The sequence below is a fragment of the Danio rerio genome, chromosome 25, assembly GCF_049306965.1.
Source record: "Danio rerio strain Tuebingen ecotype United States chromosome 25, GRCz12tu, whole genome shotgun sequence".
NCBI lineage: Eukaryota > Metazoa > Chordata > Actinopteri > Cypriniformes > Danionidae > Danio > Danio rerio.
This window is the reverse complement of record NC_133200.1, coordinates 6320001-6345000: the sequence shown is the minus strand read 5'-3', so window position 1 is coordinate 6345000 and position 25000 is coordinate 6320001. Positions and strand designations below refer to the sequence as shown.

Here is a 25000-nt window from a genome sequence, read left to right as displayed (position 1 = left end):
TTATCTGTTCACCAACCATCCATCTTTCTGGTCGTCCATCCATCCATCCATCCATCCATCCATCCATCCATCCATCCATCTTTCCATCTATCTATCCACCAACTATTCATCAATCCATCCATCCATCCATCCATCCATCCATCCATCCATCCATCCATCCATCCATCCTTTTATCCATCCATCCATTAATCTATCCATCAATTTATCTGTTCACCAACCATCCATCTTTCTGTTCATCCATTCATCCATCCATCCATCCATCCATCCATCCATCCATCAATCTGATTATTCATTTAATCATTTATCCATTTATCTATTAATTAATTCATTTATCCATCAATCTATCTATTTACCTAATTTTGCATTATTCCATCCATCCATCCATCCATCCATCCATCCATCCAACCTTCAATCAATCTATCTGCCTATCCATCCATCTGTCCATTTGTCCATCCATCCATCCATCCATCCATCCATCCATCCATCCATCCATCCATCCATCCATCCATCCAACCTTCTATCCATCCATGCATCTTTCCATCCATGTTAACATTTTCATTGATTTAATGATGAAATATAAATCAAATCAAAGTGTTTATGATGACCATGTCATAACTTATTTGATGCCTCCCACCCGGCCCCCACCGTTTTCAATAATTTCTCTTATCTGTTTATTTCAATGGTCCTGCTGCGCGGTAAATTAATTTTGAACTGTAACAATTATTCCATATCGTCTTTCAATTAATAAAAACGACATGCATATTAATTATACAAGAGCTCGGATATGCTGTTAAAATAGTTTGAAATGAAATATGTCAGTGCTGTCACTTGTTCATGTCAATTAACTCTGTGTATATGTGTGTGTGCGAACACTCACCCCATCGTAATATTTACTGGCGTACCGGTAGAGCTGGTGAAGGGCCACTTGTGTGTTCAGTTTATCAGTGTGTTCCTAAAAAACAAGAATAAATCAACACCACACTCTCCATTTTACTTAAAAAAAAAACGCTAAAATACACACTCACCCGTGACACTTCAGCAAGATGTGTGTTCATTTCCTGGTCACTGACTGACACCATCTGTCGGATTCCTTTATAGTATCTGTGGAGAAAAAACAGACCATTGATCCAAACTGCTAAATATTCTGGCTAAACCCCTTCTTAAACTTAAACATTAAATATCTGATATTCTATTCTCATTCCTAAATGATCAAATCTAGTGTTTAACCTGCATCGAGTGTAAAACCATGCTATACCATGCTAACTATTGCTAATAAGCTAAAAACATGCAAGAAACATGCAAATTCATGTTTGCTAAAACTGTGTTTAATGTGTAGGCAAATTTAGACTTCAAGTTAGCAAAATGTAAAACACGATAGCAACGTGCTAAACATGTTAGCCATATGATAAAACTTTTCCAACATGTTAATTTTTGATAGCAGTGTATTGTCAATGCCTAAACCTTGCTAACAACATTAACTCATTCTTACAATTTGCTATAACATGGCAGCGATGTGCTAATACATTTTCAAAACATGTAAGCAACATAGACTAAACACCTAAATTTAGCAACATGTTAAAACACGCTAAAACATTCTAGCTAAAAATGTTAACATACTATCAACATGCTAATTCATGTTAACATGTTAAGTGTCAGAAACATGTCAACAAATTGTTAATTCATGCTAGCAATGTGCTGACCATTCTAGCAGTATGCTAATTCCTGTCTGCAGCTTGCTAATACATATTAGATATATAAAAGCAACATACTAATTCAAACAAATAAAAATTAGCATCATGTAGATATATGCTAAAGCATACGTGTTAAGTGTCAGAAACATGTCATAAACATGCTAATTCATGGTAATAATTCTAAGTGTTAGAAACATGCTATCAATATGCATGTTTTGTTAACAGATTAAACAACTATGCTAGCAACATGTTTGTTATAACATGCTGCCAGTGCCAACAGCATGCTCATTCAAGACTGCAGCTTGGTAATTCATGTAGGAAACATGCTAGCAACATAATAATTCAAAGTGGTAAAATGTTAAACATGGTAGCAAGATGTGAATACATGCCAAAACATTTTAGCTATGCGGTAAATCAATGTATTATTCAAAACATGCTAATATCTGTTTGTTAATTCATAAAATGTTAAGTGTCACAAACATGTTATCAACATGCTAATTCATGGTAACAAATCCAAGTGTTAAAAACATGCTATTAACATGCATATTTTGTTTACAGATTTGACAACCATGGTAACAACATGCTAATTTATACTTGTTATAACATTCTGACCATGCTAGCAACATGCTCATTCATGACTGCAACTTGCTAATACATGTTAGAAATATGCTAGCAACATACTAATTCAAACTAGCAAAATGTTAAACATGGTAGCAACATGTCAATACATGCTAAACCATTTTAGCTATGTGTTAAATCAGTGTATTAATTATAACATGCTGATATCAGTATGCTAATTCATAACGTTAAGTGTCAGAAACATGTTCTTAATGTTCTAATTCATGGTAACAAATCCAAGTGTTAAAAACATGCTATTAGCATGCATGTTTTTGCTAACAACTGCCAAACATAATAACAACCCTGCTGAAAAATCCAGCTTAAACCAGCCTAGGCTGGTTGGCTGGTTTTAGCTGGTTGACCAGCCTGGTTTTAGAGGGGTTTTGGCCATATTCAGGCTGGTTTCCAACTATTTCCAGCCTGGTCTTAGCTGGTCAGTCTGGAAAATGACCAGCTAAATCCAGATAAAGCCAGCTTGGGCAGCCTGGTTATAGCTGGTTTTGGCTGGGCTCCCAGCCTGGCTAGGCTGGTCAAGCTGGTTTTAGCATGCTGGTTTTAGCAAGCATGCTAGCAACATGCTCATTCATGCCTGCAGCTTGCCAATACATGTTAGAAACATGCTAGCAACATACTAAATCAAACTAGCAAAATGTTAAACATGGTAGCAACATGTCAATATATGCTTAAACATTTTAGCTAAGTTAAATGAGTGTATTATTCATAACATGCTAATATCAGTATGCCAATTCATAACATGTTAAGTGTCAGAAACAGGTTATCAACATCCTAATTTATTGTAACAATATCAAGTGTTGAAAACATGCTAATAACATGCATGTTTTGTTAACAATTTTCTGACTGATTTTGTGCAAATAACATGTTGACTGTGCTAGTAACATGCTCATTTATGCCTGCAGCTTGTTTATACATGCAAGCACCATACTAATTCAAACTAGCGAAATGTTGAACATGGTAGCATCATGTTAATATGTGCTAAAACATTTTTAACTATGTGCTAAATCAGTGTAGTAACGTTAATATTAGCATGCTAATTTTTAAAGTTAAGTGTCACAAACATGCTATCAACATAGTAACAATATCAAGGGTTAGAAACATGCTATTAACATGCATGCTTTTGCTAACAATTTGACGACAATGCTAACAACAGCTAATTTATGCATTTTAAAACATGCTAATTCATGCTTTCTTTCTATGTTGCAGTATTATTGAGGATTAGGACTGTCTTAACCTTACTTTCTATTAACTTTTGGGGAAGGTGCATTGCATATTCCTCAAAAAACAAAGCAGGAGATACAATTGTTTTCCTATTTACATAAGTTAATTATCATGAATAATGAATATGTTGCTATTTTAGCCTAGCTCTACCTCAGGATTCCTCATTGTAGCCACCTGGGAGCATAAACACGACTTTGTCTCCCAGTAGACTTACACGCTGACTCAAATATTGCATAAACCCAGTCAATCAAATCACACCGAGAAAGTTTTTTTTTGAGCACAACACGTATCAGACAGTCTTGTAAAGCATCTGTGGGCGTTCGGCTGGAGGCTGAGACACTTACTCGTCTACGTTCCTTTTGTAGGTAGAGATCTCCTTTGCATAGAGTAATTTGTTGCTGGGAGAATCCTGGAGGCAACAGAGACAGACAGCGAGTCCATTAATGATTCATTTCTCGTCTTTATTTGTCTGTGGCTCATTCGCAGACACTCACCCGACTCAGTTTGTGCTCTGTTTTGGTGCAGGCGTCCATGAAGGTCTGAGCTATCACGGACAAAGAGGCGTCCACGACCTCGGTCACGTGCACATCAAAAATGAAGTGAGGGTTCTTCAGGATGTTCACCCAGAAGCGCAGCGGCAAACTGCGGATCAGTATTAGAGAAGACGTGAGAAACACTTCAGTTATTCAAGGTTGTTTTGTTTTTGACCAAATATATGATTTGGCTTCACATCTCAGCAGCTTTGCTTCTGGAGGAATCTTTCAGTCTTTTTAGGGATTTACTACAAAATTGATCAAGATCACAAGGGCGCCACTAGGGGGAGAAGTTAGGACGATTCTAAGGGCCCAGGCAGTTCTGGGGCCCCAGAGATGATATTAGGGGCACAAACCTTCACTTTCATCTGAGACAACCCCCTCCCCCCCACTCTTCACTTTTGTCCCCCTGCCCCGCCCCCCTCTTCATTTTTGTCCATGCCTCACGTCTCGCCCCCCTCTTCACTTACTTCCACGCCTCACCCCGCCATCCCACCCCTCCTTGGCTGTTGTAGTGAGTTCTGAGTCCTTTATAAGGTATTTTTTGGTTAATACAGTGTTCAGAGTGTTGTTTTTGTGTGTTGCTATGCTGTTGCTAGTGAGTTTCGAGTTTAGATTAGATTCAACTTTATTGTCATTACACATGTACAAGTACAATGCAACGAAATGCAGTTTAGGTCTAACCAGCAGTGCAATAGCAGCAAGTGCAGGATATACGTATAAGTTATAAAGTGCAGTTATAGAAAAACTATGGTGATATTTACAGCTGGATGAACTATGAACATTATATACAGGTTGTATTAGCTATGAACAGAGATTTAAAATAAATGAATATATGTACATAGGTACTAGGTGCAGGTACTAGTTGGTTGCTAAGGTACCAGTTGGTTGCTATGTTGTCCGGAGTGTTATTTTGTGTCTTGCTATGCTGTTGTTAGTGAGTTTTGAGTCTTTGATAAAGTAGTTGGTTACTAAGGTGTTCAGAGTGCTGTGTTTGTTGTTGCAAGTAAGTTCTGAGTCATTGATAAGCTACTATTTGGTTGCTAGGGTACCAATTGGTTGCTAAGATGTTCAGAGTGTTATTTTGTGTGTTGTTACACTGTTTTTTTAGTGAGTTCTGAGTCATTTATAAGGTTCTAATTGGTTGCTAAGGTGTTCAGAGTGTTGTTTTTGTATGTTGCTATGCTGTTGGTAGTGAGTTTTGGGTCAGTGATAAAGTAGTTGGTTACTAAGGTACCAGTTGGTTGCTAAGATGTTCTGAGTGTTGTTTTTGTGTGTTGCTTTGCTGTTGCTAGTGAGTTTTGAGTCCTTTTTAAGGTACTAGGTGGTTGCTAAGAAGCCAGTTGGTTGCTAAGGTGTTTAGAGTGTTGTTTTTGTATGTTGCTATGCTGTTGCTAGTGAGTTTTGGGTCAGTGATAAAGTAGTTGGTTACTAAGGTACCAGTTGGTTGCTAAGATGTTCTGAGTGTTGTTTTTGTGTGTTGCTATGCTGTTGCTAGTGAGTTTTGAGTCCTTTATAAGGTACTAGTTGGTTGTTAAGGTGCCAGTTGGTTGCTAAGGTGTTCAGAGTGTTGTTTTTGTGTGTTGCTATGCTGTTCCTAGGGAGTTCTGAGTCCTTTATAAGCTACTAGTTGGTTGCTAAGGTGTTCAGAGTGTTTTTTGTATGTTGCTATGCTGTTGCTAGTAAGTTTTGAGTTGTTGATAAAGCAGTTGGTAATTAAGGTACCAGTTGGTTGCTAAGATATTCAGAGTGTTGTTTTTGTGTGTTGATATAATGTTTCCAGGGAGTTCTGAGTGATTTATAAGGTACCAGTTAGTTGCTAAGGTGTTCAGAGTGTTGTTTTTGAGTGATGCTATGCCGTTGCTAGTGAGTTTTGGGTCTTTGATAAAGCAGAAGGTTACTAAGGTGCTAGTTGGTTGCTAAGGTGATCAGTTGATTTTGTGTGTTGCTGTACTGTTCCTAAGGAGTTCTGAGTCATTGATAAGTTACTAGTTGGTTGCTAAGGTACCAGTTGGTTACTAAGGTGTTCAGAGTTTTGTTTTTGTGTGTTGCTATGCTGTTGCTAGTAAGTTCTGAGTCATTGATAAAGTACTAGTTGGTTGCTAAAGTACCAGTTGGTTACTAAGGTGTTCAGAGTGTTGTTTTTGTGCGTTGCTGTGCTGTTGCTAGTGAGTACCGAGTCGTTGATAAAGTAGTTGGTTGCTAAAAGTTTTAGTGTTGTTTTTGTGAGTTATTATTTTGTTGCTGATATTCCTTAAATCTTTGGTTGCTAAGGTGATTATATTGTTGTTTAGTGTGTTGCCAGGCTGTTGCTTGGGAGTTCTGAGTCACTGGTTGGTTACCAAGGTGTTTAGTGTGTTGTTTTTGTGAGTTCCTATTCTGTTCCTAGGAAGTTATGAGACATTGATAGGTCACGAGTTGGTTGTCAAGGTATTTGTTGGTTGCTAAGGTGTTCAGAGTGTTGTTTTTGCGCGTTGCTATGCTGTTGCTAGTGAGTACCGAGTCATTGATAAAGTAGTTGGTTGCAAAAATTTTTAGTGTTGTTTTTGTGAGTTATTATTTTGTTGCTGATATTCCTTAAATCTTTGGTTGCTAAGGTGATCATATTGTTGTTTAGTGTGTTGCCAGGCTGTTGCTAGGGAGTTCTGAGTCACTGGTTGGTTACCAAGGTGTTTAGTGTGTTGTTTTTGTGAGTTCCTATTCTGTTCCTAGGAAGTTATGAGACATTGATAGGTCACGAGTTGGTTGTCAAGGTATTTGTTGGTTGCTAAGGTGTTCAGAGTGTTGTTTTTGTATGTTGCTATGCTGTTCCTAGGAAGTTCTGATTCCTTTATAAGGTATAGTTGCTTGCTAAGGTGTTCAGGGTGTTGTTTTTATATGTTGCTATGCTGTTGCTAGTAAGTTTTGAGTTGATGATAAAGTAGTTGGTTGCTAAGGTACCAGTTGATTGCTAAGTTGTTTAGAGTGTTGTTTTTGTGTGTTACAGTTTTGTTGCCGCTAAGTGGTTGCTAAGGTGCAAACAGTGTTTAGTGTGTTGCTATCAAGATGTGGGTGGTTGCTATGGCTCAGATCTCTCAGTGAAATTCATACATCTTGAGGAATCATGCGCATCCAGCGGTGCGGGACGAATAATGTTCCATAGTTTAATAATGACAATCAGGGGCTTGTTTTAAATCTCTAACCCTCAGGATGAACGATGCTGATGCTCTTCTAAGCAAAAACTGCTAATTATGCATTTAATCCGTTCGATAGCGAGTCTTTCCTGCAACTGGAGCATAAAGTCAGTACAGAGCAAATAATTCACTCAATACTCGCGCTGGCAGAGCATGAACACGGACAGACGGCGGCGGAATTTCAAACAGGTTATTAAACAGCTCCGGCTTTTGTTTCCGCTGAGCCGGTTTAAAAAAAAACCTCATTCACATGACTGGCTCTGGAATATATATTGGCTGGTGGAATCTCTGCGGAGAACAGCGCTGAAAAAACAAAACAAAAGGTGTATAATAACAGAACAATTAAATTAACCAGGGACATAATTAAGGTGTTTGTTTGGCTGCGAGCGGGTTTATATTTAATAGAAGCTGCTGGAGTGATGATGTTGCTCGTCGCATTTATTCACATCTCGGCGGCAGCTGTCAATCACACACACACATCAGGCGGAATAAATGAATGCGCCGCTGACATTAGCATATGCCGAGGCGTCTCTGGAGAGCAGCGACAGCCAGAGAGCAGAGCAGCAACACACACAAACACACACACACACTGACACACACCTGTTGGTCTTCCAGATGTGGATGGTTTCCTCGTCTACATTCTCGTGTCGCAGCGCTTGCTCATCTAGGAAGTCGAAAAAATATTTCACAGCCGGCGGGACGGCAGCGCCGGAGCAGAGAACACTGTGGAAGAAATCATCCACGAACTGCTGTAGCGTGCCCTGAAAACACACACACACACACACAAGGTGATCATAGTTTAGTGCTTATACATTCATTCTATTTTTGAAAGTGCTCTCGTTTTATTTATTTAGTTATTTTTTAATATTGCACATGAAGAAATGTTTTACTAACTGAAAGTAGTCACTATAAAACTGCCACGGGCTCTTAAGGAAGCCAGAATACATCTCAGATTTTTAATTTTGCTATGAACCCATAGAAAAGTTCTCAAATAATTTTTCAATATTCATTCATTCATTCATTTTCCTTCGCCTTAGTCCCTTTATTTATCAGGGGTCACCACAGCATAATGAACGGCCAACTTATCAAACATATGGTTTACACAGCGAATGCCCTTTGAGCTGCAACCCAGTACTGGAGAAACACCCATACACACTCATACATTATGGCCAATTTAGTTTATTCAATTCACCTATAGCGCATGTGTTTGGGCTGTGGGGAAAACCCGGAGGAAACCCACACCAACACGGAAACTCCACACAGAAATGCCAACTGACCCAGCCAGGACTCGAACCAGCGACCTTCTTGCTGTGAGGCGACAGTGCTGACCACTGAGCCATCGTGTGACCCCAGTTTTTAATATATTAGTTCAAAAAATACAAATGTCAGATTTCGAATTGGCATAATTGAACTCAATCATAATACAAATTAAGCATGACTTATATACTGGTATGTATTTAAATGATGCATTAAATTATCCATTTAAATGAGTTATTTACATTTCTTTCAAAACATTTTTTAAAATAATGGCAACCATCTAAATATTAAAATTACTGAATAAAACTGTAATTTTAAATACATTTATTATATAAATAATACATTAGTAACAGAGTCAATCAATGTATTTTTTTTAAATAGTCTATGTAATGTATCGTCTAAAGTAAATGTAAAACAATATGCAAATTTAGTAGGGATGTCCAGATCCAATCACGTGATCCGCTTGTTAAGTGTGATGTCACGCGAAGCGGCTTCCGAGTCCAAGCGCTCTATTCAACTAAATGGGGATACTCATGAAATGGTAATAATAAACGTTTACAAAGCGATTTAATGCTGTCGAAAATCACGATTGCAGTAAATATGTCCATGCCTAATATCCGATGGCCAGAAAGTGATAATTTTTTTATAAATTGTTAAATTTTTGGTATTTGCTATGCAGGAAACCCAGAGATTGTTGTGTACACTATGATTTTATATAAAATTAACTTTATAGTGTGATATGAATAAAACGTGATCATAAACAAATGATTTCTCCACTCAAATGAGTGGCGGCTTGGACCCGGAAACAGTATTACATACGTCACAAAAACGTCACTACTTAACAAGCGGATTTCAAAAATCACACGGTTTTAGACTCTATCGGAATCGGATGGTACCTCAGAATCAGGACTCGAATATATATAAGAGCAATATCACATGAGTAGCAGTGCGATATGGCTATATATTGGCACTGGTGGGAGGCGAGCGTTGGCATGAGGCTGCAGGCCGAGTGCCTCAGTGCCCCCACCAGTGCCGATATACAGCCATATCGCACTGCTACGAGTGTGATATTGCATTTATACAACAGTTTGACGGCATAAAAAAACAAAATAAAAACAAAATCAAAAAAACAAAATCAAAACATGGAGAGTCTCAAAAACCCTTTTGTATGAGGTACTACTTTCTTCCGCGTCGGATTCAAATCATAAGCTGACAGTTATACAGCTGAGCAAGCATCTTTTAAACTTTAGATCTGTCGTGTCTGCTTTTTGCTGGCTGTATGTGGGCGGAGTAATAAACAAAGGGTAGAGAGGCTGTACGGGTGCTTGATATTACTTAAATATATCACAGCTATCAGCCAATCAGATTCAAGAACCAGACAGAACTGTTGGATATATATATATATATATATATATATATATATATATATATATATAGTTGAAGTCAGAATTATTAGGCCTGTATAACAGAGAGTAGATGTTTTCAACACATTTCTAAACATAATAGTTTTAATAATTCATCTCTAATAACTGATTTATTTTATCTTTGTCATGATGACAGTAAATAATATTTGACTAGATATTTTTCAAGACACTTCTATATAGCCTAAAGTGACATTTAAAGGCTTAACTAGGTTAATTAGGTTAACTAGGCAAGTTAGGGTAATTAGGAAAGTTATTGTATAACGATGGTTTGTTCTGTAGACAATCATAAAAAATAGCTTAAAGGGGCTAATAATAGTAACCTTAAAATTGGGTTTAAAAAATTAAAAACTGCTTTTATTCTAGCCAAAATAAAACAAATAAGACTTTTTCCAGAAGAAAAAATATTATCAGACATACTGTGAAAATTTCCTTGCTCTGTTAAACATCATTTAGGAAATATTTAAAAAAGAAAACAAATCAAAGGGGAGCTAATAATTCTGAATTGAGCTGTATATTGCCATTATTTTTTTAACACATCTATAGTTATGTTGTGACACAGAGCCTCTTTCTTGACTTCACACAGAAACAGTGCGGCATGACATCACTTTATTGCAGAGATGCAATGGGTTAAATGCTGGAAAAATAGAAAAAAAATCTCAAAAACCAACCTAAGACCTGAAACTTAACACAGACCTCAAAAAAAGGCAGAGTAGTGTCAGGTTTTCTTTCTGCTTGGTTTCCTGACAGTCATACATGGCTGTTCAGTGTGTGTGATCGGCCTGACGTTACACACTTCTCCTCTCCGTGTTTCTGTCGCCGCTGACAGCTTTACGTGCTGCTGAATTACTTCTGTACAAGGCGAAAGCAGCACGCTAATTAGCCTCTCTAATCGCTCAATTTATGGCCTCCGACACGAGGACAGGAGACGAACCAATCAGACGCAATTAGATTTACACGCTGCTAGTTAAGAGAACACGCGAACACTCACTTCATGTGGGTTTATGGAGGTTATATTAATTATATGACACACACACACACACACACACACACACACACACACACACACACACACACACACACACACACACACACACATTTAATACTGCTGCAGGATGGGATTTGGTTCATCACTAGCATTCAAGCAAAACTGATTGTCGACTGACAAATCGTTTAGTCACTCACATTCACTCATTCATTCTTTTACTAACTCATTCCCTCACTCACTCACTGACTTTCATTCACTCTCTGTCATTTACTCACTCACTCACTCACTTTGATTCATTCATTCATTTATTTACTCACTCACATTTACTCGTTCATTTTTTCACTAAATCATTCACTTTTTCACTCACTCATGCACATTCACTCATTTCATTCACTCACTCACTCTCATTCATTCATTTACTCAGTCATTCACTCATTCGTTATTACACTAACTTATTCACTCTCTCACCTACATTCACCCATTTCATTCACTCACTCACATTCATTCTCTCTAACATTCACCCATTTCATTCTTTTACTCAGTCATTCACTCACTCACATTCACTTACTCATTATTTCACTAACTCATTCACTCTTTCACTCACAACATTCACCCATTTCATTTACTCAGTCATTCACTCGCTGACATTCACCCATTTCACTCACTCGCATTCATTGATTCATTCATTGATTCATTCATTCATTCGTTCGTTCATTCATTCATTCATTTAACCATTTCATTTACTCACTTAAATTTATTCATTTAATTTACGCACTCAGTTATTTACTCTGTGACATTCACCCATTTTACTCACTTACATTTACCCATTAATTAATTAATTAATTCATTCTCTCTAACATTCATCTATTTCATTCACTCACATTCATTCATTCATTCATTCATTCATTTTCTCTAACGTTCACCTATTTCACTCACTCACTCACTCACTCACTCACTCACTCACTCACTCACTCACTCACTCACTCACTCACTCACATTCATTCATTCATTCATTCATTCATTCATTCACCCATTTAATTCTCTCTCACATTTGTTTATTCATTTAATCATTTATTCATTTTTTCAGTCACTCACTCATTCAAATTCATTGATTCATAATCACTCAAGTCAGAGTCTTTAAGCATTTTACAGGTCCATTTGTAAACTTTACCAGCACTTTAAAAGTGCTTTAAAATGTTAATACTTTTATTGTATAGTATAGTATAGTATAGCATAGCATAGTATAGTAGTCAACTATTCTCTGGAATTTTTGATAGCCTAGGATTGAATTACTGTCATTTACTCTCTTAAATGTCAATTACTTGCACCTTAAAGGTCAAAATTTGACCTAAAATTAATTTTTATCTCAATTTCAAAGGACACAAATAAAAAATGATGACAAGGTGGCTCAGTGGTTAGCACTGTCGACTCACAGCAAGAAGGTTGCTGGTTCAAGCCCTGGCTGGGTCAGTTGGCATTTTTGTGTGGAGTTTGCATGTTCTCTCTGTGTTGCCGTGGGTTTCCTCCAGGTGCTCGTGTCCCCCACAATCCAAACACATGCGCTATAGGTGACTTGAATAAACTAAATTGGCCATAGTGTATGTGTGGGAATGAGTGGGTATGGGTGTTTCCCAGAACTTGCAGCTGAAAGGGCATCCGCTGTGTAAAACATATGCTGAAATAGTTGGTGAGTCATTTCGCTATGGTGACTCCTGATGAATAAATAAACTAAGCCAAAGGAAAATGAATGAATGAATGAATGAATTAATGAACTAAATAATTAATTAAAATGACATACACATCACACAACAGGCACCAGTGCAGACTTCAACTTTTTCAGTTCATGCAAAAGCAAAGAGGTTTATTTAGATTTTATTCAATCGGTTAATTTGTTATGACCTATTTAGTAGGATAAACAATTATAAAAGCAACAAAATCACAATTCCAAGTACTTTACCCATAAAACATAAGCGCTTTTCAAACCGAAAAAACATTAGGATTAAAATTTTCAAGAATTTCCAACAACCCTGATAAAATCACGTCCCGCTGTACTGTGTGTTATTTACTGAAATACCCTGAAAATGAAATGCCAGTGTTCTTGTAGGAGTGCAGTACCTTGACGGAGAGCAGTCGGGTGAGATATATCTCAGTGATGGCTTTGGTCATGGATTTGTCCTTTATGCTTCCCCTCTTGGATTTGATCTCATCCAGCTCGTCGGCCGGTCGCACCAGGTGGAAAACTTTATCGTCCTCCAGCAGGGCATTTCCTAAAAGTAAACGAAGAGTGTCAGTGACGTCTCCATCCGAGCCACTTTAGCACACATGACAAAACTTGCACTCACTCTCTTCATGGCTGTCGTGATTTTGGTCGTATGATTGTTGCGTGTGCTGGACGCTGGAGAGGATCACCGTTGCATTATCCCGGACCTAAAACACACACAAAACAACACTCATGACGCAACACAATTGTACCATTTATAAAAATGTATTTAAACTATGAGTTTTGATTTCGTTCTAAATTATATGATAAATGTTATAAGCGTCAGGAATGTGCTCACGTTATAATGTGCCAGTGTGTTGATGCGTCTCCACCGGCCCTCCTTCTGTGATGTCACATCTAGATCTGACAGGATCTGTCCTGTGGAACCGGGCCGCCATTCTGTGCATGAGACCACAATACATACAGGCAGAGACAGTGTCATGCTGAGGGAAGTTATTAATGGCTGAATCACATCACTCATTCATTCAATCACTCATTCAATCACTCACTCACTCTCACATTTACATATATTCACTCACTCACTCACTCACCAACTCACTCACTCATTCATTACCTCACACACAATTATTCATTCGTTCACTCACTCACTCACTCACTCACTCACTCATTCATTCATTCATTCATTCATTCACTCAATCACTTACTCATTTACTCACTCACTAACAATTATTCATTCACTCACTCTGTCATTCATTCACTCACTCATATATTCATTATTAAATTCACTCATTCAATTACTTATTCGTTACTCACTCTGCCATTCATTCACTCACTCAATCACCTACTCATTCATTCACTCACTGTCATTCATTCACTCACTCAATCACTTATTCATTCACTCACCCACTCTGTCATTCAGTCACTTACATTCATTCACTCACTCACTGTCATTCATTTACTGTCATTCATTTATTCACTCACATATTCATTCAGTCATTCATTCATTCACTCACTCACTCACATTCATTCATTACTCAATCAGTCATTAACTCATTTCTCTCACCACTAAGTCAATGAGCTATTTAGTCAGTCATTCACTCTCACTCACTCACATTCATTTAGTCACCCCGTCACTCATACATTCATTAACTCAGTCATTTACTTCTCCCTTGCTCACTCACTCAGTTGATCAGTGACTCAGACAATCATTCACTCATTTACTTCTCACTTAGTCACTCAGACATTCATTCATTCACTCACTTTCTCACTCGCTCAGTCGCACAGACATTCACTCACTCACTCACTCACTCACTCACTCACAGTCACTCTTTCACTCACTCACTCAGACATTCATTCACTCACTTTCTCATTCGCTCAGTCGCACAGACATTTATTCATTCACTCACTCACTCACTCAGTCACTCTTTCACTCACTCACTCAGACATTCATTCATTTACTCACTTTCTCACTCGTTCGCTCACTCAGACATTCATTCATTCACTCACTCACTCTGTTATACATCACTCACATTCATGTATTCACTCACCATGTCATTCATTCACTCACTAATTCATTCATTCACTCACTGACTTATTTACTCACTCACATTCATTCATTCATTCATTGACTCACATACTCATATGTGGCTCATACTCATACATCACTCACATTCTTTCATTCACTCACTCTGTCATTCATTCACTCACTAATTCATTCATTCATTCACTCACTCACCTATTCATTTACTCACTCTTTCATTCACTCACTCACATTTATTTATTCACTCACTTTCTGGCTTACTCACATTCACTCATGCACTCATTCATTCACTCCCTTTCTCAACCACTCACTCACTCAGACATTCATTTATTCATTCATTCACTCCCTCGCTCACTCACTCACCAAGGGTGACACTGTCTACTTTGGGTCTCTGGGAGTAGGGCAGGTTCTTGTAGACCTGCTCCAGGATCTTCTCCTTGACCTGAGAGATGGTGTCACAGTTTAAGACGTTCACCGGGGTGATGTCAGGCCCCTCGCCCTGAACCAGCACCTGCAGCGTCTGCATTCAAAAGACGAAACAAACAAATATTCAACACCCTCTTCACCATTCATTTATTCATACATACATACATTTATACATATTTACATGTTTTTAAATGTAGAACTATGCAGATGGCACTCTGTGGCACGGCAGGAATTTGAAGAGTCCTCACAGCTCAAATTTTGCGACAAATCTGAACTCTGAATTGCAAGCTCCACAAAAGTTTGTGACATTTGCTTGATTTTACGCTAAATTTAGCTATTGTGGAATCCTGGAGGTTTATAACTGTATTATCACAGCTTCTGAATATTGAATTATACTAATATAAATGTACAAAATCAGTACCAGAATGCTGTACTCCACGTCGTCTCCCAGAAGGCCGGTGTCGTTGAGTGTGTATTTGGCTTTCTTCACCTGCACGTCCACGGGGCCCTTCTCGATCTGGTGCTTTATGGCCCTGAAGAGCTTGTAGAGCGGCTCTCCAGCAGTGTCCTGAACAAACACGAGTGCATTTCTTTTTATCCTATGAGGCTGTTGAATGCTTGATTCTGATTGGCAGGTGAACATTCTAAGATGTGTGGTTATTTTCAGATAAAAGCACAGCTAAAGTAGTTCCGTCATGAGCCCATACAGTTCCATATCACTACACTGAGTAAACTGTGAGAACCTGCGGGAACTGAAATACGAGCACTATGAGCATGAGTATGACTCATGACTAAAATACTAATATAATCCATCAAATGTAATCTGAATTTAAGTGAAATATGTTGTGCTGCCTGAAAAACGATGCTACTAGTCAAAAGATTATTGTATTTTATACAATATAACAATTATGAAAGTGCGCATTATTGGATATTTTACCTTCAAGTACTGATAGAGACAGATGGACATCCAGTTACTCAGCATCCTTTCAACCACTGTTTCAGATCTGGAGAAATAAGAGACAACTAAATGAATAGTTCAATTAATATAATGTTATTAAATAATATAAAAAATAATTATGTAAAAAAAAAGAAGTAATATATACACACACACACACACATATATATATATATATATATATATATATATATATATATATATATATATATATATATATATATATATATATATATATATATATATATTATTTTATAACGATGGTTTGTTCTATAGACTATCAAAAAAAAATTAGCTCAAAGGGGCTAATAATTTTGTCCCAAAAATAGTTTTTAAAAAATTCAAAACGGCTTTTATTCTAGCCGAAATAAAACAAATAAGACTTTCTCCAGAAGAAAAAATATTATCAGACATACTGTGAAAATTTCCTTGCTCTGTTAAACATCATTTGGGAAATATAATAAAAAAGAAAAAAAAAATCAAAAGGGGGGCTAATAATTCTGACTTCAACTGTGTATATATTTTTTTGCATTATGCTAAAGCTGCTTCATTTTCTTCAAACAGCAACAATCATGCAGCTCATATGATTTGCTTGTTTGTTTTCAAAGTATTGTGTATATTTTATTAAGTGAAGTTTACTTCTAAACTAATTTCAGTCTAATAATTCTGACTTCTGTATATTTGTAGTCAAATACACTTTATTTGTTTATATTTTATCAAAAGAAAAAAAAACTAAAACTTGTTTTGGACAAAAATGAAGTTTTAAATTTAAGACATTTATTAGTAATGAATACAGAATATAGGCAGAAGAATTACGTTTTAGAATATACAAATGAGTATGGCAGCTGTTGTTCTTAACAGCTCTAAAGTGAAGTTTTGTGTCCAGGTAATGATACACAGGGCAACTTTTTGAGCAGTTTTGTGGTACAATACTGTAAAGTGATAATGGTTGGCTATTTTGCTGCTGGAAATTGGCAACAAAATTTTTACAAAACAGTTTGAAGTGTGGGCTATTTTGTATAGGCGTATACATATTGTGCGGTGTAGTTACCAAGAAATGAAAACAGGTAGTAATGAATACTTTTTACTTAAGTACGTATTTCAGGCTGTACTTCTTTACTTTTACTTTAGTACAAAAGTGTAGTCAGTACTTCAACTGTTACCAGAGTCGTTTTAAACAACAGTATCTGTATTGAGTAAAGGATGTGTGTACTTTTGCTATCTCTGTATGTTTGCTGACAGGAATGAAAGCATGAAGTCACTTTTTAGCCATACACTGAAGCGCTGCTCCTTCTTTTTTTCTTCTTTACCAATAACAAAAAAAAACAGCAAAATTAGCATTAGCATAACAATCAAACATGCATGTGAGCGCATGTTTGTGGATGTTGTTAGTGTGGAAGATTTTAGCATTTCCCATGTGACATTTGGAGATAAATCTGAGCAGATGATAAGAAAGATAGAAAGATGCTATATGAGGAAGATTATAATGATGTCTGTACAGTCTGTCACGTAGCAGGGTCGCGTAGGCTTTCTGTGCATTCAAAATTAATAACTTGCTTTCTCTCGTTTGTGCTGGAGGATGTTTACTTGTCTTTAATCGCCTCAAACTACACAATCTGAATGTAGTTAAATGATTCAGAGGCACTAACTTCAAAAGTAAAGTTCATATGGGAAAAACTGTGCCTGGAGAAGTGAATCTCACGTACTGTATAACCTGGGAAATAAACTCCTCAAGTTATTATTTCACCCCAAAATCACCCCATAAAGACACAAAACAAGGCAAAAACATGTACTAAAAACATAAAAATAAAAAATGTAATGATTTAAAGAACAACCTTATTGTTAAAATGCAAAACTGATTATTTATCGCTGTTTGAAAGTGACAATAATTAAAATATAATCGCTGTATTTTAGTAATAAAAGTCAAATGATTCAAAATGAAATTGTAATTTGAATATAATACTTAAAATAAACTTTAAATATATGTAATGTAAATGTAAATGTAAATTCCAAAAAATGCTAAATTGTATAATCAACAATACATTTATCATGAAAAAATATTTTATATAACCCCAATAAATAAATTAATATATTAAACAAAAGTTATATTTTTTTATTATATATGGTATTATATTTATTATATATTTTAAGCTACAAAAACTATATATATATATATATATATATATATATATATATATATATATATATATATATATATATATATATATATATATATATATATATATATATATATTTATAGGGACTGCACAATATAAAAAAAAATCTAACATTGCAATATTTTATTTTCTGAGATATATATATATATATATATATATATATATATATATATATATATATATATATATATATATATATATATATATATATATATATAGCGATGGGAATACAGTTTTGCTATATGAGTTAAATAACTATTTAGAAAGAAGTTTTAACTTAAGGTTGATCGGGATGATTTTTTTAGGGGAGTGCATATGCGTAAAATATAAGTAACATAAAATATAAGTAATGGTCTACGAGCATAGACAAATTCAATAATGAAAAAGATACAAATTAAATAAACAGCGTTTTAATGTTTTCTGAGGAGTCGAACAGTATTCAGGTACACAGTAATTGAATAATCAAATGTAAAAAAATACTGCATAGTCTTCATTTTAAAAACAATTGAATAAAATGAATCGTTAATAATTCGTCAAAGTTACAAATGGTACAATTTCTTAGGCCTGAATGCTTTTGAAACCGTCACACAGTCAAAGGCCTCAAAAAAGGCCTCACGGAATACTAAATTATAATTCAGACTCGACATTGAATATCTTCGCAATGTGACTATTGCAAATGATCACATTTCTGTATCGATGCTGAAATGAAATATTGTGCAGCCCTAATATATATTATACTATAATTATATTTTAAAATATTTGTGTAATATAATACAATATATAATAAATAATATTTTAGTCAGCGAACATCTTTAGAAATCTAAAGATAATACACTTAAATTTGTGCAAATTATTGCAAAATAAATAAATAAATAAAAAATTACAAACTACAAAATTCCAACAAAATTTAATACATATATTTTTCATTTCTCCTGATTAAAAAAAAAAAGTTTACTATATATGCTTTATGTTTTTTTAGTTTTTTTTTTACATAGATGTCATGGTGTCTCACCGGCGGAGCAGCAGTTTTGGGTTCTTGCTGTGAACGTAATCCTCCATGAGCCCCAGCAGAAGCGTCCTCATGATGTCGGTGTAATACTCCAGTTTACCGTGAAGAGCTACGGTCAGCAGAGACGCAAAATACACTTTGGCCCTGGCGTTAAAATCCGGACGGCCCTCCAGTGTTCTAATAAACTTCACACAAACACAGAGAGAGATTGATTTATGCAAACACTTCTGACTTTAATATGGAGCTCATTTTCCTCACAGACTATTGTAGAAAAATTGAAAGAGTTATTGCAACTTTTTACACTATAATGTTTGCTTTCTTGCAATTGAGAGTTAATTAGAATACTGGTATTTCTAGCAGAAGTATTGTGAAAAAAGTCAGAAATGCGAGAAAGGTTTGTTGTGAAGAAAATAGTCAGATTTGGTAGACACAAACACCACTGCAAGAAATAGTCACAAATTTGTAGAAAAATTTCCAAAATATAAGATGTAACCCTAGACTCCTGTGTCAGGTACTAATTAGAAAAGAGTCAGTATTTGAAACATTGTCGAAAATATTCAGTATTTGAAATATTGTCGAAAAGAGTCAGTATTGCGAAATATTGTCGAAAAGATTCATTATTTGAAATATTATCGAAAAGAGTCAGTATTGCAAAACATTTTCAAAAAGAGTCCGTATTTCCAAATATTGTAAAAAAATCTCAGTATTGCGAAAAATTGTCAAAAAAAAAATATTGTCAAATATTGTTGAAAAGAGTCAGTATTGCAAAATATTGTTGAAAAGAGCCAGTATTCGAAATATTGTTGAAAAGAGTCAGTATTTCCAATTATTGTCAAAAAATCTCAGTATTGCAAAAAATTGTCGAAAAAAGAGTATTGTCAACTATTGTCAAAAACAGTTAGTATTGCAAAACATTGTTGAAAAGAGCCAGTATTGTGAAATATTGTTAAAAAGAGTCATTATTGGGAAATATTGTTGAAAAGAGTCAGTATTTGAAATATTGTCGAAAAGAGTCAGTATTGTGAAATATTGTTGAAAAGTGTCAGTATTGTAAAATATTGTTGAAAAGAGTCAGTATTGTGAAATATTGTTGAAAAGTGTCAGTATTGTAAAATATTGTTGAAAAGAGTCAGTATTGTGAAATATTGTTGAAAAGTGTCAGTATTGTGAAATATTGTTGAAAAGTGTCAGTATTGTGAAATATTGTTGAAAAGTGTCAGTATTGTGAAATATTGTTGAAAAGAGTCAGTATTGTGAAATATTGTTGAAAAGTGTCAGTATTGTGAAATATTGTCGAAAATAGTCAGTATTTGAAATATTGTCGAAAAGAGTCAGTATTGTGAAATATTGTCGAAAAGAGTCAGTATTGTGAAATATTGTTGAAAAGTGTCAGTATTGTGAAATATTGTCGAAAATAGTCAGTATTTGAAATATTGTCGAAAAGAGTCAGTATTGTGAAATATTGTCGAAAAGAGTCAGTATTGTGAAATATTGTCGAAAATAGTCAGTATTTGAAATATTGTCGAAAAGAGTCATTATTGTGAAATATTGTCGAAAATAGTCAGTATTTGAAATATTGTCGAAAAGAGTCATTATTGTAAAATATTGTTGAAAAGAGTCAGTATTGTGAAATATTGTTGAAGAGTCAGTATTGCGAAATATTGCTGAAAAGAGTCAGTATTTGAAATATTGTCGAAAAGAGTCAGTATTGTGAAATATTGTCAAAAAGAGTCACTATTGCGAATTATTGTCAACGTGTCAGTATTGCTAAATATTGTTAAAAGAGTAATTGTGAAATATTGTAAAAAAGTCAATTGCAAAATATTTTCAAAAAAGTCATTATTGCGAAATATTGTTGAAAAAAGTCAGTATTGCGAAATATTGTCAAAAAGAGTGAGTAATTTGAAATATTGTCAAAAAGAGTCAGTATTGCGAATTATTGTCAAAAAAAGTCATTATTTTGCGGAGTATTGTCGAAAAGAGTCATTATAGCGAAATATTGTCAAAAAGAGCCAGTATTGCGAAATATTGTCAAAAAAGTCATTATTGAGAAATATTGTCGAAAAGAGTCAGTATTGTGAAATATTGTTGAAAAGAATCAGTATTGTGAAATATTGTTGAAAAGTGTCAGTATTGTGAAATATTGTCGAAAATAGTCAGTATTGTGAAATATTGTTGAAAAGAGTCAGTATTGTGAAATATTGTCGAAAATAGTCAGTATTTGAAATATTGTTGAAAAGTGTCACTATTGTAAAATATTGTTGAAAAGAGTCATTATTGGGAAATATTGTTGAAGAGTCAGTATTGCGAAATATTGCTGAAAAGAGTCAGTATTTGAAATATTGTCGAAAAGAGTCAGTATTTGAAATATTGTCGAAAATAGTCATTATTGTGAAATATTGTTGAAAAGTGTCACTATTGTAAAATATTGTTGAAAAGAGTCATTATTGGGAAATATTGTTGAAAAGAGTCAGTATTGTGAAATATTGTTGAAAAGAGTCAGTATTGTGAAATATTGTTGAAAAGTGTCAGTATTGTGAAATATTGTTGAAAAGAGTCAGTATTGTGAAATATTGTTGAAAAGTGTCAGTATTGTGAAATATTGTTGAAAAGAGTCAGTATTGTGAAATATTGTTGAAAAGTGTCAGTATTGTGAAATATTGTTGAAAATAGTCAGTATTTGAAATATTGTCGAAAAGAGTCAGTATTGTGAAATATTGTTGAAAAGAGTCAGTATTGTGAAATATTGTTGAAAAGAGTCAGTATTGTGAAATATTGTTGAAAAGAGTCAGTATTGTGAAATATTGTTGAAAAGTGTCAGTATTGTGAAATATTGTTGAAAAGTGTCAGTATTGTGAAATATTGTCGAAAATAGTCAGTATTTGAAATATTGTCGAAAAGAGTCAGTATTGTGAAATATTGTCGAAAAGAGTCAGTATTGTGAAATATTGTTGAAAAGAGTCAGTATTGTGAAATATTGTCGAAAATAGTCAGTATTTGAAATATTGTCGAAAAGAGTCATTATTGTGAAATATTGTTGAAAAGTGTCACTATTGTAAAATATTGTTGAAAAGAGCCATTATTGGGAAATATTGTTGAAGAGTCAGTATTGCGAAATATTGCTGAAAAGAGTCAGTATTTGAAATATTGTCGAAAAGAGTCAGTATTTGACATATTGTCGAAAAGAGTCAGTATTTGAAATATTGTCGAAAATAGTCAGTATTTGAAATATTGTCGAAAAGAGTCATTATTGTGAAATATTGTTGAAAAGTGTCACTATTGTAAAATATTGTTGAAAAGAGCCATTATTGGGAAATATTGTTGAAGAGTCAGTATTGCGAAATATTGCTGAAAAGAGTCAGTATTTGAAATATTGTCGAAAAGAGTCAGTATTTGACATATTGTCGAAAAGAGTCAGTATTTGAAATATTGTCGAAAATAGTCAGTATTTGAAATATTGTCGAAAAGAGTCAGTATTTTGAAATATTGTCGAAAAGAGTCAGTATTTGAAATATTGTCGAAAAGAGTCAGTATTTGAAATATTGTCGAAAATAGTCAGTATTTGAAATATTGTCGAAAAGAGTCAGTATTGTGAAATATTGTCGAAAAGAGTCATTATCGTTAAATATTGTTGAAAAGAGTCATTATTGTGAAATATTGTTGAAAAGTGTCACTATTGTAAAATATTGTTGAAAAGAGTCATTATTGGGAAATATTGTTGAAGAGTCAGTATTGCGAAATATTGCTGAAAAGAGTCAGTATTTGAAATATTGTCGAAAAGAGTCAGTATTGTGAAATATTGTCGAAAAGAGTCAGTATTTGAAATATTGTCGAAAAGAGTCAGTATTGTGAAATATTGTCAAAAAGAGTCACGATTGCGAATTATTGTCAACGTGTCAGTATTGCTAAATATTGTTAAAAGAGTAATTGTGAAATATTGTAAAAAAGTCAATTGCAAAATATTTTCAAAAAAGTCATTATTGTGAAATATTGTCGAAGAGTCAGTTTTGCAAAATATTGGTGAAAAGAGTCAGTATTGCAAAATTTGGCAAAAAAGCTATTTTTAAGAAATACTGTCGAAAAGAGTCAGTATTGCAAAATATTGCCGAAAAGAGTCAGTATTGCTAAATATTGTCAAAAAAATTCAGTATTGCAAATTATTTTTGAAAAAAAGAGTATTGCGAAATATTGTTGAAAAGAGTCAGTATTGCGAAATATTGTCAGAATTCAGAAAAAAGACGCAATTATATATATATATATACATGCAGTGACGTAAACAGCTTTTTGTGTAGGATTCATGTGCTTTCATGTACGATTCAAACAGTACAGCATTTAGGCTCACATCTTAAACAAGCGTCTTGTTTTATTCTAATGATCATTAAGTTTTATTGCTGTCTGGTTATGATGGACTTTTGTGTGCTGCGCGTAACGATATAAACACCAGGGACATAATTACAGGCCGGTCTCGAACACTGTGCTTGTTTATGCGTTTACATGTGTGCCATTAAACGTAAATGTTTAATTGTGTTTCCGGCATGAATATAAAAGACTTTAATGAGAGCGCGGAGCTGATTGAGTCCTCGGGGGCCGTTTTACTGTCGTTGGCTATAATTGAGTGAATGTCTGAATGAAGTCTACAGGGCTCCATCACTCATGCGTGTGTCGTTCCTGATGAGAAACCCCAACAATTATCCTCAAATCCTTATTTACTGACCTTTCCTGCTATTAACCGTTTAAAACTAGAAGGTGAGGATGCCAATGTTTAATGGAGTCTACAAACTAGTATGAGAAATTAAGTTGCACTTCTGAGAATAAAAAAGTCCATGTTGAAAGATATGAGCTCAGAATTGGGAAAAAAAAAGTATTTTTCTTAAAGAAATTGTGAGAAAGCCTGTAAATTTGTTTAATCTGCTAAAGAAATCAAAACCAAAACATACCAATTCTGAATTCTGTGAAAGATAGCTCAAAATTGCAACATAATATATCTTAAAACAGTATTAATGAAAATAATAAAATGTATTTTTATGATCTCTCCTATTTTCTCCTATTATATTTTCAGATTCTGCAGAGGGTTTTCAAACTTTATTTTCACTCTTGATGAATTAAACATCTCCTTAATGATTAAACTATTACTATATAAGAGTTTCCACAAAATTAGGCAGCCCAACAATTTTCAACAATAAAAATAGTAGGTTTTAAAAATAAGATCAGCATTTTATAGCATTTTAAAATGATTTCTGAGGGATCACATGACACTGAAGACAGGAGTAATGATGCGGATAATTAAGCTTTAAATCACTATTTAAAGCTGAATTTTAATAAGAAATTGGTTGTTTTAAAATTGTAATTATATTTAATAACCTAATCCGCCCCCCTGTACTTTTCAGCCAATAAATGCTGACTTGATGACCAGAATATGATTATTTTTTAAAACATTAAAAAATCTTATTGATCCCAAATGTCTAAAGTAGTGTACACTACATTAAACTAAACTAAAGAGAAGACAAGACAAAACACGACAAAAAATAAATGAAACAAAACAACAAACAAAACAAAACAAAGTAAAACAAACCAAAACAAAAAATAAAACAAAATAAAACAAAATATGAAATAAAAAGAAACAAAAAATAAAACAAAAACAAAATGAAATAAAACAAAACAAAAACTAAATGAAATGAAACAAACAAAAATAAAACAAAATAAAACATGAAATGAAATAAAAAGAAACAAAAAACAAACAAAATAAAAACAAAAT

General features: G+C 34.4%; 1 protein-coding gene across 2 annotated transcripts in view; it reads right to left on the bottom strand.

Annotated features, from left to right (window-relative positions):
• The window catches only part of plxnb2b (plexin b2b), a 325846-nt gene that overhangs the window by 2878 nt on the left and 297968 nt on the right, over positions 1–25000 (bottom strand). For both annotated transcript variants that reach the window (NM_001423669.1, NM_001197316.2), the window contains 12 exon segments: positions 878–952; positions 1026–1101; positions 3890–3954; positions 4040–4187; positions 7852–8012; positions 13033–13184; positions 13260–13344; positions 13476–13576; positions 15042–15198; positions 15526–15672; positions 16042–16108; positions 19249–19430. In NM_001423669.1, the coding sequence (NP_001410598.1) occupies positions 878–952; positions 1026–1101; positions 3890–3954; positions 4040–4187; positions 7852–8012; positions 13033–13184; positions 13260–13344; positions 13476–13576; positions 15042–15198; positions 15526–15672; positions 16042–16108; positions 19249–19430 (1416 nt within the window).